Source organism: Sturnus vulgaris, chromosome 7, assembly GCF_052056855.1.
Source record: "Sturnus vulgaris isolate bStuVul1 chromosome 7, bStuVul1.hap1, whole genome shotgun sequence".
Lineage (NCBI taxonomy): Eukaryota > Metazoa > Chordata > Aves > Passeriformes > Sturnidae > Sturnus > Sturnus vulgaris.
The window spans coordinates 4,544,421-4,560,775 of record NC_142249.1 but is presented as its reverse complement, the minus strand read 5'-3'; the positions used below and the strand labels follow the sequence as shown (position 1 = coordinate 4,560,775).

Genomic DNA, 16,355 nt, shown 5'->3' with positions numbered 1-16,355 from the left:
ACGGCAGCAGCAAAATCTCGACGAGGGTGGGATTCGAACCCACGCGTGCAGAGCACAATGGATTAGCAGTCCATCGCCTTAACCACTCGGCCACCTCGTCCTGCCGCGCGCCGCCCCCTCCTCCACCCCTGGAGACGGCCCGCCCCACGCCCGTGAGGGTGCGGCCCCCGTGGAAACCGCCGGTCCCGCGCCCGTGAGGGTCCGGCCCCCGTGGAAATCGCCCGCCCCACGCCCGTGAGGGTCGGGCCCCCGTGGAAACCCTCGGCCCTGTGCCCGTGAGGGTCCGGCCCCGTGGAAACCGCCGGCCGCGGGGGCCAAAAGAAGGCCTCGGTAAGTGTCCGGGCGCACTGCGGAGCCACCTCGCATGGTCGCGGAGAGACAAAAGGAAACCCCCAGAAAAACCGTAAAACGTTGCCCTCTCTGAGGCTCGAACTCAGGACCTTCAGATTATGAGACTGACGCGCTGCCTACTGCGCTAAGAGGGCGTCGGAATGGGAACTTTGCCTCGGGCCTCCAGCGGGCGAGCAGGCGACGGAACCGGGACCGGGACCGGAGCCGTGCCAGGCTCCGGGACAGGGCGGGAAGGGACTGCGGCAGCCGCGGCAGGGGGCGGTAGGCCCCCACGGCAGGACGAGGTGGCCGAGTGGTTAAGGCGATGGACTGCTAATCCATTGTGCTCTGCACGCGTGGGTTCGAATCCCATCCTCGTCGGGTTTTTGCTCCCACCTTCGGGGTGACCTCGCATTCTTGCGGCGCACGGGGACTCGGCGGGAGGGGAAAGGGTACCCCGAAATGTCTGGTCTACCCTGGCATCTGTATCCTCCCCAGGAGCAAAAGTCACCCCTGCCCTGGAGATTTTGGGAAGGGGATGGCAGGAGAAACTGACGTAGTGTCTAAATGGTCAGCCACGGTCTTTATGTGGAAGGGCTCCCAACTGGCACGAGGATGGTGAGTGTGGCTCTGGGTGACCTACCTGGAGAGGGATCCAAACAGCTCCCTTCTCCCCACGGGGAGATTCTCCAGAGGGGATTAGCCCTCTCCGGTGGCTCATTCTGCCATTGGGCAACCTGAGAAGATACTGAGATTCTGCCGGGTCCCTCCAGCCAGCCCGCCCAGGAGTAGGAGCCTGGAGGGTGGGCTATGGGCTGCACAGCGAAGCCGAGGGAACAGATCCTGCTGCTTCTTGTGAGTTTTGCATGTCCCATGGGGCAGAGACAAGAGCAGGTCCTGGGTGGGAGGGATGCCTTGGTCATTGCTACGTCCAGCGGAGGACCCTGGGGACCCTGAAAGCAGCCTTAAGTAAAAGCGTGCACCCAAACTGCCCCCACGGGGCAGTGGGGATCCCCTAACAGTGCCCCCAGCTTGGGCCAAGGAGGAAAAGCAGCCTCCCAGACCCAGGCAGCATTGGAAGTCGAATCTAGGATTCCTGTTTACTAGATAGGTGCTTTGACCAGCCGAGGCAGAGGTGTCCCATGGCCAGAGACACAGCCCTTCCCAGCCCATCCCCATCTCACTGCCAACTCAAAAATAAGGTCACGCTGCAGGGCCAATGGCTTGGGACTCCAGGGGCAAGGCACAGCCCCTCTGTGTGCCACGCTAAGCTCAAAGCCCCAGCGCTGTAGGTGTCCCTGAGAGGTAAAAGTCGATGGCTGGGTTCCGTCGGGCCCTGCGCCAGCCAGGCGGGAGCAGGGTGGTGATGCTCAAAAGAAGGGCTCGTCCGGGATTTGAACCCGGGACCTCTCGCACCCTAAGCGAGAATCATACCCCTAGACCAACGAGCCGGGGTGCGCAGCCCCTCCCGCGCCCTTCCCTCCGCCGCCCCGCTCCAAACGCGGCGCGGACGCCGCTGCCCGGGACCACGGCCCGCGCCCGCAGCCCCGCCGCCACACTGCGCCATCAGCGCTGCGCACACGCCACCCCCAGACATCCCGGACACCCGCACTCCGCACTCCCGCACGCTGACCCGCACCCCGCGTCGCTGCCTGCTCCGCTGGCACGGCTCTGAGCCCGCCGCGGGGCTCGGGGCTGTGATGGCCGAGGGGTGAAGGCGTTGGACTCGAAATCCAATAGGGGTTCCCTGCGCAGGTTCGAATCCTGCTCACAGCGACAGGTTTTACCTGTCTGGATGGGAGTTGACCCCGTGATGTTGATTCACGGCGTCATATCCTTTCTTTCCTGTTCTCAGGGAATATGTAGCATCGTAGGGCAGGGAGCCATGGACTACCGGCTCTAGGGCCTGGGGAAATCCTGTTGTCCCAGAGGGGCTGGAGCACCAGGAGAAGCTGGGACACCCCTGGGTCTTGGGGATGGGATTATCTCCTTTTACCCATGGGCCAGTTGGAACCCACGCAAGCCCAAGGCAGTGGGGTCAAGGTGCCCAGCAATGCAGGTTTGGGCTGTGTTTCCGTCTTCAGGTATGAGAAAACGTGGGTCTCACTCCCAGAGGAATCATTCCTTTGTTCGGCACCTGTCTTGTTTTTCTCTGGAGGTACAGAGCCCTCTGGGGTCTTCCCCTTGTTCCCCTCCAGTCACTGCAGCTTGGGGCTGGCAGGATGAGTGTGGCAGCTCAGGGGGCTGGCATGGGGTGTGGGCACCCACTGTGCACCACTGCTGTCCCCCCACACTCCTGGGCCTGCCATGTCCTCAGACAGCACCAGCATTTTTGGGGGGGATCTTGGGGGACCCCTCCAACAGGGAGGGATCTGGAGAGGCAAAAGGACATGGAGATGCTGGAGGTTGATTCCAAGGACTCTTGCATGCAAAGCAAGTGCTCTCCCGGTGAAGCTACATGCCCCTGTGCAGGGGCAGGGTTGTGCCCAAGAGTCCCGGCTGTCTTCATAATCCACGTGGCCCTATGGCCACTGGATCTAGGGAATTTAAGCACCATGGACACCTACAAGTACTGGCCCCAACTCCTGGGCACTGTAAGATGGATTTCCTTGTATCAGGCTCTGCCAAGGGGAAAAAGGCAGCATCAGCCACCCTGCTCAAGTCCCAGAATTTTGGGGCACAGATCTGGAGCATGATTCTCACTTAAGGTGTGAGAGATCCTGGATTCAGCTCACCTTTTGGGCATTTACCTTCTTTGGCACATGGGACTGTGGCATAACCAGGGCCCTAGCACAGAGGGCCGGGTGCCTCTTTCTGGCTGGGTGGGCAGGATGGACCCCCGAGGCTGGCAGTGTGTTCCCCAGGGATGAGGAGACTCAGCCAGGCCCTCTCCCTGCCTTCCACAAGGGGATGTAGCTCAGCGGGAGAGCACTTGTTTTGCATGCAAGAGGCCCTGGGATTCACGCCCAGCATCTCCATGTCTTTTTCCCTCCGAGAGCTGCTGTATCTCTGGGCATCCTTGGAGGATGCTTCCCTGTGCTGCCTGTCTCATGGCAAAGGCACCTGAATTTTTTCCAGCCATCAGTAAATATCCTTGCATGTTCCCTTTTCCCAACCCTCCAGGTGTGGGTACTGAGGCTGAGCAGAGCACCATGCCAGGCCGGGGGATGGCATAAGCTGAGGCAAAGTGGGGTGTGCCGGGCTGTCCTCACCTTAGCAGGGCATACCAGTGGCTGTGATGGCCGAGGGGTGAAGGCGTTGGACTTGAAATCCAATAGGGATTCCCTGCGCAGGTTCGAATCCTGCTCACAGCGACAGGTTTTACCCACAGCCATATGGGGATGGGGTCCCAGGGTGATCCCTTCCCTCAGGCTTTTTGATCTCTGGAGAGCAGTAGACAGGGAAGGTGCAGTGCTCTTGCACTGGGCCAGTGGTGGGCTTGTGGACTTTTAGGCTCAGCTCCTGGATGACTTTTGGGCACCTGTGGCTAGGCATGGCCTCTGCGGTGTCAGGGCAAGGATGGGGAGGCACTGCCTGGCACAGAGGGCACAGGCAGCCTCCCCAGCTGTGCAGCCCCTGGGCTAGGATAGTCCCATCACTGCCAGGATCACGGTGTTGCCAGGTGCCCGTGAGCACAGGCACAGCTCAGCCATGGTCAGGGCTGGTCCACTCTTGGGTTGGGAAGGAGCTTCCAGGGCAGTGGGGGGCGGCTGAGTGGGGGTCATGCTGCCACTGCACCCTGAGGGGGAAGCTCTGCCATGGTGCATCCTCCACCTTTGGGGAGATCTTCCAGAGGTAGATGCGAGTTTATCATCACTGGCCTGTGGAGGAAGTGGGTTTGAAGAGGGAAAAAAAGCTGGAGATGCTGGGGGTTGAACCCAGGACCTCTTACATGCGAAGCAAGCGCTCTCCCACTGAGCTACATCCCCTGTCTGGGCTCTCAACACCTCTGCGTTTTGCTGACCCCCTCTGCTCCTCGTGGCCCCATTTTAAAACCAGAGGGGTTCAGCCCATAGCCATGCTGTGCTGGGCAGAGTGGGAGCTTCAGATGAAATTTAGAAACTCCCACTGAATCATGAGGTGCAGAGAGGAACCCCTGGCTTTCTAAACTTTTCCAAGAGGAGTCTGCGTGTGGCTGGATCCAACCTTAGCTGCAGACTTCATCAGTGGTTCATCTCTAAAATATTGTATAGGTGTAGTAGAAGCTTTATACAGCTTTATCCTGCAGGATTAAAAATAAAGCAGATACACATATATATATTATTTATTATGATGATTAGACAAAAAAGATCTTAATCAGAATTATTTACTACACAATATAGGCACTATAACAACTGTTACAATATAGTGCACTGTGAAGGAATATTGAAGCAATTCTATTAAAGAAAACGTGTTAAAGCTACCAAAACCAATTATTAAGTAGAGGTTGATGTTTCTCACCCAGACCAATGACTAAGGGCAAATCTCTTTGGCTCAGCCTTAAGGAGTGACCTTGAGGAGTGTCCCCACTCCAGGGGAGAATCTCCACACATACACTTCAAGAAAGGATCTGTCAGAAAACCCTGCATTCAAATTTGGGACTTTTATACTTTTATAGTATAAAAGGATGGACTGTGAGCAAGATATGTCCAGGCCAGCTGTGCCTGCTCAACAGCTTTCATAAAGTTATCAGTAATATTACTTGTTTGTTCCTTTATCCTGGTATTTTACCAGTTCTACTATATCTTCATCTCACTATCAGAATGTTTAAATTTGGGATTGATGAGTCAGGCTGGTTTCAGCTTTATTCAATACCAAAAGCAACGTGACCCCATTTTCTTCATTTAAAACTGACAGTTTGGGAAATAGAGCATTGTTTGAGTTGTTGCCCTCATTTAAGGCAGAGCAACCTGCTACATATGCCCAGGTGACATCTCCACAGCTGGGGAAGAATAAAGGTGATCTTTCAACGGTGACCATTCGTCAGAGGCAAAGAAAGCTCCCTCCCACAGGTCCCATCTCACCCCAGGCAGGTCTGTGGGTACTCGAAGTGAAAAAAGGGTTTTCTGCTCCGCAATACCAGCGGGCTCGTTGGTCTAGGGGTATGATTCTCGCTTCGGGTGCGAGAGGTCCCGGGTTCAACTCCCGGACGAGCCCTATTTTGGGCACCCACGTGCCTTGGAATGTGGTCAGGCTAGGGCAGGGGGTGGGAAGGCAGGAAGCAGTGGCTGTACGGCAGGGATGGGCACAGTGTTTTGGGTGGCCAGCTCCCTAAAACAGGAGGAGCGCTTTGGAAGCAGCAGCGGGGAGGGTGGAGTGTAGCCTAAGGGACTTGGCCAACCGCCCTTGGTCTTGCACAGCGGGATGTAGCTCAGCAGGAGAGCGCTTGCTTTGCATGCAAGAGACCCTGGGATCCACCCCCAGCATCTCCATGTCCTTTTGCCTCTCCAGACTCCTCCCTGCTGGATGCAGGGCAGCCAGACACCCGCACATCCCCCCACAAAAAAAATCCCTAGGGCTGCCTGTGGCCACGCCTGACCTGCCATTGCCTCCTGGTATCCCAAGGCAGACAGCAAGGAAATGCCCGTGGAGATTGCCCTCCCTACCCAGCTGCTGTGGAACGTGGAGGCTCCCAGTGTCCCTTCCCCACGGGGTTCATGGTGTCTCTTGCGGTGACCACCGGTGCTCGGGGCACCAGCTGGGTGGCAGCGGGGCGCTGGGTGCCCAAAAGAAGGGCTCGTCCGGGATTTGAACCCGGGACCTCTCGCACCCTAAGCGAGAATCATACCCCTAGACCAACGAGCCGCGGTGCGCAGCTTCTCCCGCCCCCCCCTCCCCCGGCGCCCTCTGGCCCGGGACACCCCGGACACTTCCCCAGTGCCCGCCAAACGCCGCTCCATGCACACGCTGCTGCAAGGGGCCCTGCCTGCACACGGACACAATGCGTACAACCCTTTACAACCCTTCCACACCTCACACACGCCACCAACTCACACTTCCCACACTCCTCACTCTACTCCCCCCTTACCTCTACCTCCCCACCACTGCGGGACCCCATGGACAAACAGCAAAGGGCCCCCATGCACGGACAGCCCCTGGCACACAGACACAGCCATTTGCTGCTACTGAGGACAAGCACTGCTCACATGGGATCGTCTTTGCAGGATGCTCCATGGAGAAAGGTGGCAGAAAAAGCACTGCACATTGCAACTGCTGCAAATGGCTAATGAGGGGCTTTGGGGGAAAAAAGACGTGCTGGGGGTGGGAGGTGCTGGACCTGGCATCTCATGGCCACAGCAAGAGGCACCTCCCTGCTCCCAGAGTGTGAGAGGCCATACAGAGCCCCGTCTGCTCCCGAGCCCCCAGAAGGGTCTGGGTGATGCAGAGTGAGGAACAGAGGGGCTGGGCCCTGGCTCGTTGTTCTAGGGGTATGATTCTTGCTATGGGTGCAAGATTTCCTGGATTCAAGTCTTAGACGAGCCCTTACTTTTGGCCACCCACCATGTCCAGTGCTGATGGTGACCTTTCCTGGCTGGCTGCATTCGGACTCCAAAGGACTAGCAGCAAGATGCTGCTGGAGGAGACGGATGTAGCTCAGATCAGCTCCCAGCACCTCCATGTCCTTTTGCCTTCTCTACCCCCTCCCTGCTGGTTGCGGGGCTGACAGAGCTGCCCAGGAAAGGCCTGGTGCTGTGTCCTGGCATCCCAAGGCTGTATAAAAATCTCATGGCTCTTCCCCTACCCTGCCTGGAGGCTCCAGGGCATAGGAGGCCTTTTTTAAACTTACCCACAGGGTTCAGGGTGTCTCTTGGGGTGAACATCGATGCTGGGGGGAGCAGCTCAGAAGGAGGAGGGTAGGGGATGCCCAATAGGCAGATTCATCCAAGAGTTGAATCCAGGACCTTGCACCCAAAACAAGAATTGAACACCCAGACTGATGAGGCAGGGTGCACTGCTCACCCAGGGATGTGGGACAGGGCTATGAGGGGCAATGAATGCAGCGTTCTGGGGACATGTTCCAACTCTGGTCGGCAAAACCTGGAGAATCCTGGGACTACCAAAGTTTCTGCCTGGGGCACTGAGTTGCTCCAGAGGGAGAAGAGAGGGATAGGGCTGAGGGTGCTCTGGCTGTTCATGACACTCCCATATCAGCTCCTCCCGGGACCCCCGTGGGGGGATATTAGGGCATTCGGTAAAACCTGTCGCTGTGAGCAGGATTCGAACCTGCGCAGGGAACCCCTATTGGATTTCGAGTCCAACGCCTTCACCCCTCGGCCATCACAGCCCCGAGCCCCGTGGCGGGCTCAGAGCCGTGCCAGCGGAGCAGGCAGCGACGCGGGGTGCGGGTGAGCGTGCGGGAGTGCGGAGTGCGGGTGTCCGGGATGTCTGGGGGTGGCGTGTGCGCAGCGCTGATGGCGCAGTGTGGCGGCGGGGCTGCGGGCGCGGGCCGTGGTCCCGGGCAGCGGCGTCCGCGCCGCGTTTGGAGCGGGGCGGTGGAGGGAAGGGCGCGGGAGGGGCTGCGCACCCCGGCTCGTTGGTCTAGGGGTATGATTCTCGCTTAGGGTGCGAGAGGTCCCGGGTTCAAATCCCGGACGAGCCCTTCTTTTACCACGTCCACATCTCGGCACACTGCAAACGTGCCCCTCACATTCCCACTCGTCACCTCTGCCCCGGCCACTACTGCAGCCGGCCCACACTCACTTGGCACACCTACACTTGGCCCCTGCATGGCCTCTGCGCCTGCAAAATCACCTCCCTCCTCTGCCCCACAGTTATTCCCCCTCTTCCAACCCCCTCGCCAGCCCACTCACGCCTCAGGGATCCTCAGTGCCTGTAAAGCCCTGAAGCCCCTTTCCCCAGCTTGAGCAGCCCGGGAAAGCAGCAGACACAGCCATTTTCCCGGAGAAAGGAGAACGCCAGGGTAGAGGCTGTGGCAGGGGGATGTAGCTCAGCGGGAGAGCGCTTGCTTTGCATGCAAGAGGCCCTGGGATCGACCCCCAGCATCTCCATGTCCTTTTGCCTCTCCAGACTCCTCCCTGCTGGATGCAGGGCAGCCAGACACCCGCACATCCCCCCACAAAAAAATCCCCAGGGCTGCGGCTGACCTGCCATTGCCTCCTGGTATCCCAAGGCAGGCAGCAAGGAAATGCCCGTGGAGATTGCCCTCCCTACCCAGCTGCTGTGGAACGTGGAGGCACCCAGTGTCCCTTCCCCACGGGGTTCATGGTGTCTCTTGGGGTGACAACTCTCTTTGGGTGGCCATTGGTGCTGAGGTGGAAGCAGCCAGAGAGGGAGATGAGACTGAGGCTGTCACCACAGGGCAATGTAGGGTGGTAGGTGGCACAACTCTGCCAGGGCAAGGGGAGGGGCAGTATGTCCCTGTATGACCTGGGGACCCCCAAACCCAAACAGGATGCTTACAGGATGTGTTGGGCTCTCTGTGCCAGGGATTTTGGTCAACACTAGGAGTGTTCCTAGCAGCAAAAAAGAGATGGGGTTTGCAGCCAGGGAACTCCAAATCTGGGGCAACAGTGCGGGACATATGGTCAGGGACGTGGGCAGAGGGTCAGGTGTTTTAACAAGCACCCATTGTAGGAGGGCCGTGGGCGCCATGGCTCAGCTGGTCAAAGCGCCTGTCTAGTAAACAGGAGATCCTGGGTTCGACTCCCAGTGGTGCCTCAGCCTGGAGGCTATTTTTCCTCCTTGTCCCTAACTGGGGGTCTTTGTCCTGCTCTGAGCACTGTCAGTCCCCAGTACTCTGTCGCCCGTGACTCTATTCTGGAGGTAAAATTTTTCCTTCTGCTTCCTCTCCCTTCTCACCTCACTTTGGAGAGATGGCCTAAACTGTTTCCAGAAACCAGGGAATTTGGGAGATTAGAGATACATTAGATGCTGTCTGGACCCCCACCATCTTCCCAATTACTTTGCACAGCTGGTCCCGAATCATGTAGTAAAAGCCTCTGGACACAGGTTGGATGTGGGTGAGTAGTGGAGATGCCTGGTGCACGCGTTTTCATGGCAATAGTGTCACGTTAGCCTTTGCCACCCCATGAACACAGAAGGGAACGGGGAGAGGGTCAAATAAATCACAAATGCTTGCTTGTGTCCCTGCCCCGCTGTGACAGGGACTGCCAGGGCTCTGCCTGTCCAGCCTTGGTCACCAAAGGACACCTTGAAAAAGCCAGCTCCAGTATTGCTGTCTGTGGGCAAAAAGACAAAAAAAATTTTGCTAAAAAAAGATCTCACCGAAGGAGACGAGGTGGCCGAGTGGTTAAGGCGATGGACTGCTAATCCATTGTGCTCTGCACGCGTGGGTTCGAATCCCATCCTCGTCGGGTGCCCTGGTACCCCTCTCCTGAAGCAGATTTTTTGGTGCAGCCCGCTCAGTATCCTGCTCTCCGTGTTTTGCTCTGCTGCGTCAAACACACATCACGTCTGCCCCTGGACTGCTACTCCCGCGGGCTGAACCTGCTCCTGGGGGCTCAGGGACTGGCGTGTCCCTTTTGTGCAATGTCCCATGGGAGCAGGGTGCCAGAGCCCACCTGCCAGCCTCTCTCCTGCCATCCCATCGCCTCTTCTCCAGGGAGACTGAACTGTAGGCAGGGAGACTGAACTGTAGGCAGGGAAGGTGAGCACTGGGCATCTCCAGGGATGCCGATGGGAGCCAAAAGCCACCCTGGACGTCTCTGCCGTGTCCCAGAGGTGCTTGTTCTGGGGATGGCAGACCTGCTGGGCGCTGGCAGCTCCCTCCTGTGCCTGGAGCAGTGCTCACAGTGGAGATTCCTGGAGATAGGAGAGCGTGACCTATTGCAAGATGAAGAGGAAAGAGGTAAAACTGCCTCTGGAATCTCAATGGTCTCTCAGAGAGGAAAGTCCTGCATTTGGCAGTGTCCATGCTTTGAGGCACCTGGGGAAAGGCATCGTGCCAGTCTTGCCACTGCCTTCCCTTCTCTCCTCTACTCCTCTCCGCTGATGAGGATGTGGCCAAGCAATGCCATGGCTTCAAGGCAAGGATAAGGATGCTCAGGCTTAGCTGCCCACACCTTTTTGACCTTGCCTATGGCTACATTTCCTTCCACGCCTTGGGGAGATGTCCCTGGGAACCAGTGAAGAGCTGCTTCCCTCCATCAGTGTCTCCTGAGCCAGAAGCCATGACCAGGCTGCAGGGAAACACCAGCCCCATCCCATTCCACTGCCATGAGATTCTGTGGTGCTTGGCCAGCTCTGCCACGCCAGAAAAGGGGGATGTCATTGCCTGGAAAGCCAGGTGCCCTGCAAGAGATCTGTAGGAGATTTCCCGGGAAAAATGCTTGGGTTTGGGTCCAGCCCTGGAGAGACACCAGCTTGCAGCTGGAGATGGTGAAATGGGCTGGGGTGGTGAGTGCAGGGGTATGGCAGTGCATGGCAGGGAGATTGCTGTCAGAGCACGGGACCTGGGACTTGCAGGGCACAGGAAGCCAGCAGAGGATCCCCACTGATTCCCTTGGGACACCCTTCAACCCTGCTCTAGCACACACATCCCTGTCCTGGTGAGTGGTGACAAGTCCTCCTGAAGGGAATGTGCCACTGTGGGTGGTGCTGTGGGGCGTCAGCTCACCCAGGGACCCGGCAATTACAGAGATCCTGTGGCAGCATGGAACTGGCTCATCTGCAGCCCCGGGACAGCGCCTGGCAGCTGGAGCCAGGCTCTCCCCAGTGGCACCAGCTGGGCTCCGCTCCCTGCGCTGCACACGGTGGCCCTGGAGCATCCCGAGTCTGCCCTGGAAAGGACACAGGAAGCCAGGATGCTCCGTGCCTGGATCTGGCTGCATCAGGATTCTGCCTCCTGGCACTGGGGTGTCCTACTCATCCATCAGCCATCTAGGAGTGGTCCCTGACTATCCTGCTGCTGGGAGGCAAGCCCTGGGTGAGCACCCTCCATGCAGACATTCCTTGGAGATGGGATTCTCTAGGCCTGTTGCTGCTCTAAGATGTGCCCTTGCCTTTGGCTTTCAGGAGAAATTTTAGGACAGGGGGGAGCTTCCGCCCTCCAGCCAGTCTCAGACACATTCAGCCCTTGGGTTGTTGGAAATGAAAATGCAAAGTGGGGAAATTAGAGTTGCAATGTGCTGCTTGGGCTGGTGAAGGAAGGGAAACACACGGATTATTGATCCTGGGCCATATTTTTCATGTCCTTATCTGCAGGAAGAAGCAGGACTGAGATGGCCACACATCCTGGATCCATGCAGAAGTTAAGAAAATGGATCTGACATGTTTGATTTGGTGAAATTTTCTCAGATTTGAGGTTCCTCCAGAGAAAGTCACATCTCAAGTGGAAAGTGCTCATTCCTGAAATGAATACAGATTGGAAAATTCAATCTTTGTTTATCTCCCAAATATCTGCCCTTTCCCCTATTGTTTTCCTTTTAAAAAAAATTCAGTCATTACACAAATCTCATTATTTTAACTTCCTAACATGCACCTTTTGTTTCCCCTGCTGTCTTGTCTAGGAAAAGGATTTGTTTCAGTCCACAGATCGGCTCACATTTGGCAGCATTCCCCCTCTGAGTGCCCCATTGCATTTATCCCAAGCATCACTACATCCACAGATATTATTCTGGGACATGATGGTCCAATGTGAGCAGAACCTCAAGTGGTTAAACTGGATTTCAAAACTGAAACACACAGTGAGGCTTTCCACCCTGTGCCTGGAAGCCTGGAAGGGAGTCACCTAGGAAGAGCCACAGAGGCACAAAAAACACCCCCCAAACAACCAAAAAAAACAAAAACAAAAACAAAACCCAAAAAACCAAACCGAAACAAGAAAAAAATAAATTGATTAATGAAGGGAAAGAAAACCAGACTGGTAGAAGAGAGGTTTAATTCTCAGGCTGTGGGTCCAAAGTGCACTTGTGGTACCAATTTATTATTCAAGAGTGGTGCAAAAAGCAGCACAGTAAAGCTTAAACTAAAACCTCATCTTTTCCTGCTTGCCAAGTCATCATTTAGGAGATTATGAATGATGAACCCACAGTGTCCTGCCTTACTCCATGAGCTGCCAGGTTGGTTCTCCCTGAAGCCCATGTCCTCTGCTGAACCTTGGAAAACCTGATTTCCTTTTTCCCCTTCCAGAATGATGTTAAAAAATAGTTGAGTTTGACCCCAGAACCTTGGGAAGGCTTTGTTGCCCTGACAGACAGGGCAGAGAGGAGTTACTAGGGACCATTCTGTGCAATCCATCATGGCCAAGTCATCTCAAGAACTCAAATGACCCCAAAAGCCCCACAAGGCACGTCTTTAACAGGATGCTGACAACCCCACACACCCATAGTACATGTGTCACGGTACTGTCAGGGTTTATCCCAGGGTAGGAGATGTTTGTTCCGTCAAATGGGCTCCGCTGGTGTGAAATGAAAAGCCTTTTTCAAACTTTCCTTGCCCCTAGAGCTCAACGACATCAGCAAGTCCCTCTCCCTGTTGTGAGGGTGATTCATGTTTAAGTGCAGGTTGGGATGTCTGGATGTTTAGTAGCTAACAGGCTTCCAGCAGAGCGATCAGCTGTCACACCACAGCCTGTAATTACTGTAATTAACCCTGTCTTGACGATGTCACTCCATCACGAGGAAGGGCACCTGTGACCTTCTGGCTCACTGCTACTACCCTATCTGAAGAGCGTGATGGAAGGGCTCTTGGAAGTCAACTCCCTGCACAAAATCAGCCAGTGTAGGTGTGTGTCACCTGTGGGGGTGGACTTCAGAGCCCATGATCACTTTGTTTTAAAATCTGATGTGCCTTCCAAGCAGGACTCATACCCCAGGTGTGAGGAATTACAACAAAAAAAAAAAAAAGGAAAATCCTCTAAGTGCATCCAAACCCATAACAAATTGCTCATGCTGGGCTAGGTCAGATCCCTGTGTCCACGTTGTTCATATCCTCACTCCTACAGCCCCGCAGCTTTCCTGCCATCCATGAGACTCCTGGCACAGGATTTCAGTCCAAATAGATGTTCCTTACATTCAGTTTACATCCCTGGTCTCACCTCAGGTGCACCAGGCAGCTGAATTGGTCGTGCTGAGAAGAAGCTGGGGATATGTCTGCCCTAAATTCTGCTGAAACACTCTCCTGCCCGGTGGCATAAAGACCTAAAATGTCCCTTGGCCTTAGGAAGGAAGGTAATTAATGCCTGTAGCCCAAATCATTTCAATCTTACTCAGTATTACATGGAAGCAAAACATGAGAGATGAAAGAGGGAACTGTTTAATCAGTCGGGTGAGCTTTCCAGGAGAAAACTGCTGGTTGTTGGGCACTTTCAGGCGCAAGGCACGCACCCACTCCCCTGGGGGTCTGGGCCACCCTATAAAACTGTGGGGAAAGTGCTTGGCCCCAGCACCTGCTCCAGCTGCTGCTGCTGCCGCCACTGCTACATCCACCTGGGTAAGTCGAGATGGGCTCCATCCCCTTCCCCACCCCTCCCTCCTCCATTGCAGCTGCACAGGACATCAGGAAAGGGTGTATTTCTGCCCCAAAATGAAGAGTGCAAGGGGTTGCAGGATGCAGGGCTTACAGGGTTTGCAACCATATAATCAGTAGAATCCTGCACGATTTTCCGTGTGAAGGAGAAAAATAAATTAGAACAGGACATGCCTGGGTTGCAGAGATCGATGTGTCCCTGTTTATGGATGGGCATTAAAGGTCCCTTTTATTTTGGGATGGGATGGCTCACCTCGTGTTGACTGAAGTGGGTTTTCCTTCAATTACGGCATCTTGTGAGTGCCTTGCTCAAAACAAGCTCCCTGTCAGCTCAGAGCTGGAGTGAGTCTGTTCTCTGGTCCCAGCATCTGGTGCCTCCAACTTTCCCAGACCACCTGCAGGTCAAACCAAACTCCCCTCATTCTCCCGAGCTGTTTATGGGGAGAGGCGGGGGAAAGCCTTCTTTTGGCGTTTCTAAACCATCCGAACACCCTCGACCTCCCATGCCTCTTATTAAGTGAGGTATTGCAAGAGGGCTCAGCAGGAACAGACCGGCCCCTGCCTTGCCTTTACACGCCGGCTCTGGCTTTCAGGTGCGCACCCTTGCCGAGCCATGCCTTGCTACGACCTGTGCCTGCCCTCCTGCGCTCCCCGGCCCCTGGCCACCAGCTGCAACCAGCCCTGCTTCCGCCGCTGCGGGGACTCCACTGCCTTCATCCAGCCGCCCACGGTCGTGGTCACGCTGCCCGGGCCCATCCTCAGCTCCTTCCCGCAGAACACCACGGTGGGCTCCACGGCGTCGGCGGCGGTCGGGAGCTACCTGCGCTACTGCGGCGTCCCCGTGGGCTCCCGGGGGCTGGGCAAGGCGGGGCTGCTGTGCCTGGGCACCGGGCTGTAGAGTGTGCCCGGCGGGCTCCTTTCTGCTCGTGCCAGCGGCGTGGTCGGGAAGGGCAAGGGAAGCACGCCACCAAGACTGGGGAAGAGGACTAAGAAGATGCCCCTGGGTTTCGCAGCAGTTGCCCCAGGAGGATGGGAGCTGTGCGAGCTTGTCGCTCCGGACCATGCCTCTGTACACCTTTATCTAAGTCTTTGTATTTCCATGTTCTACACGGCATTTGCTGCTGGCTGGGCAATAAGTGCTTCTAGCAGGCTGTAGATGGCAGATGATATTCAGGGGTGGTGGGGCAAGGGGACACCTTGTAGGGATCAGCTTGTCCCAAAGCGGGTTTTATCCATTTCTTTATTGAGCTCTGGAAATGCACTTGTACTCTGAACTGGTTCAATTTCTGCTAATTAAAGACTTGCTACATCGTAGCCTGAGTCTTCTGTTGTTCCTTGTTCGGGAGCCTGGAGGGGTGACCTCCTCTGGAGCAGCTTGTAGCTGCCGGGAAGGTTTGTTTTTTACATGAAATGGGGATTTCTGCTGCCCAGCTCTTCCCTGTGCTGACAGAAGTGTGTAGTTTGCCACACCAGTCTCAAGGCAACTTTCTCATCCTGGAAATCTCTCCTCCTGCCCCATAGCAAGCACCTGCTCAGGGAGGAATTCCCGCAGGAGCGGACTTCATTGCCTGTTTCCTCGGGAAGCTGGAAATGTGAAGGTTTGACATGAAAAATGGCATTTACCCTACATTTTGCAGCGATTGGGGGGGGGGGGGGGGGGCGGGGGGGCGGGCTGAGCTAAGGAGGGTGGATATGGAATCAGGAAAAAAAGGTAGAAGTGGGATTCTTGGGAGATGGGCTCCTTTGGATGGGCTTCCTATGCCAAGCTCGCCCTATGTGTAATGGATGACAGCGAAGAGTGAAAAAAGAACAGACAATAGTTGCTTTATGGATAGGGGACACTGGAGTCTCTGAAGATGTCATGAATTGAGTAAAGCCTCTTTTTAAGATGCTATGGTTCATCAGGCAGAACCTTTTCAATTGATGGAAGGAGGAATAGGAGTATTTGAATAAAGCTTGTGAGAATTGGTAATGAGAGATTATGCTGAGCTTGAAAGCCTATTGGTCATGAAAAGCCTTTGACCAAGCTCAACCAGTTTTATTGCCCAGAAGACCTTCCCAGAGGTGCTCCTAATTTTGAGAAAATTTACATGGCAATTGCTCAGTGGCCAGGGCACCAGGAGAAGGGAGGTTTCCTTCTTCCATGGACTGCTCAGATATTTTTTATCCCAGCTCTGGAAATTGTCTGTAGAGATAGGATGCAAAATTTTGAATAAAAAATTACAGAAAGCTTTGGAATTCCAGAAAAAGTTTTGTTGGGAAGCTCTAGGTCTCTGGGCCTTGTGCAGCTGCCTTCCTCAAGCCTGCTGCACAGAACAGTCCGGGAGGGAGCAAGTGGACAGAATAATGACATTTTTTATGTAGCTTTGCACCGAATGACTCCACTGGTGAGGTTATACATATTTTGTTTTTTCCGAAAATCCAATGTCTCCAAAAATCTACACAGCTCCTTGATTTGACTTGAAAATTGTGGTGTCTTAGTGCAGACAGGGAAATGATGACCTTGGTGCCTTCCACGGCTTCCTATCCCGAGGGTCTGGGGACTCTGTCTCCCATGGGAGCCTTGACTCCAGCTGGGATCCGTGCCTCCTTGGCTC

General features: G+C 55.4%; 1 protein-coding gene and 14 non-coding genes across 15 annotated transcripts; 9 read left to right on the top strand and 6 right to left on the bottom strand.

Moving 5' to 3' along the window:
* Window positions 1–18: 18 nt before the first annotated feature.
* TRNAS-GCU (transfer RNA serine (anticodon GCU)) lies at window positions 19–100 on the bottom strand. The gene has a single exon. It is a non-coding gene; the product is annotated as a tRNA-Ser (tRNA).
* Window positions 101–206: 106 nt separating this feature from the next.
* Window positions 207–15,072, top strand: LOC106861481 (feather keratin 4-like). The gene is made up of 2 exons (XM_088167608.1): window positions 207–330; window positions 11,494–15,072. Exon 2 carries the CDS (start codon window positions 14,372–14,374, stop codon window positions 14,654–14,656), a length of 285 nt encoding a protein of 94 aa, XP_088023734.1. The 5' UTR covers window positions 207–330; window positions 11,494–14,371; the 3' UTR covers window positions 14,657–15,072.
* On the bottom strand, window positions 413–485 carry TRNAM-CAU (transfer RNA methionine (anticodon CAU)). The gene has a single exon. It is a non-coding gene; the product is annotated as a tRNA-Met (tRNA).
* Window positions 630–711, top strand: TRNAS-GCU (transfer RNA serine (anticodon GCU)). The gene has a single exon. It is a non-coding gene; the product is annotated as a tRNA-Ser (tRNA).
* On the bottom strand, window positions 1,710–1,781 carry TRNAP-AGG (transfer RNA proline (anticodon AGG)). Its single transcript has one exon. It is a non-coding gene; the product is annotated as a tRNA-Pro (tRNA).
* Window positions 2,025–2,106, top strand: TRNAS-CGA (transfer RNA serine (anticodon CGA)). Its single transcript has one exon. It is a non-coding gene; the product is annotated as a tRNA-Ser (tRNA).
* TRNAS-UGA (transfer RNA serine (anticodon UGA)) lies at window positions 3,563–3,644 on the top strand. The gene has a single exon. It is a non-coding gene; the product is annotated as a tRNA-Ser (tRNA).
* On the bottom strand, window positions 4,188–4,259 carry TRNAA-CGC (transfer RNA alanine (anticodon CGC)). The gene has a single exon. It is a non-coding gene; the product is annotated as a tRNA-Ala (tRNA).
* TRNAP-CGG (transfer RNA proline (anticodon CGG)) lies at window positions 5,395–5,466 on the top strand. Its single transcript has one exon. It is a non-coding gene; the product is annotated as a tRNA-Pro (tRNA).
* Window positions 6,043–6,114, bottom strand: TRNAP-AGG (transfer RNA proline (anticodon AGG)). Its single transcript has one exon. It is a non-coding gene; the product is annotated as a tRNA-Pro (tRNA).
* Window positions 7,513–7,594, bottom strand: TRNAS-CGA (transfer RNA serine (anticodon CGA)). Its single transcript has one exon. It is a non-coding gene; the product is annotated as a tRNA-Ser (tRNA).
* TRNAP-AGG (transfer RNA proline (anticodon AGG)) lies at window positions 7,838–7,909 on the top strand. The gene has a single exon. It is a non-coding gene; the product is annotated as a tRNA-Pro (tRNA).
* Window positions 8,247–8,318, top strand: TRNAA-UGC (transfer RNA alanine (anticodon UGC)). Its single transcript has one exon. It is a non-coding gene; the product is annotated as a tRNA-Ala (tRNA).
* TRNAT-AGU (transfer RNA threonine (anticodon AGU)) lies at window positions 8,915–8,988 on the top strand. The gene has a single exon. It is a non-coding gene; the product is annotated as a tRNA-Thr (tRNA).
* TRNAS-GCU (transfer RNA serine (anticodon GCU)) lies at window positions 9,563–9,644 on the top strand. The gene has a single exon. It is a non-coding gene; the product is annotated as a tRNA-Ser (tRNA).
* Window positions 15,073–16,355: the final 1,283 nt, after the last annotated feature.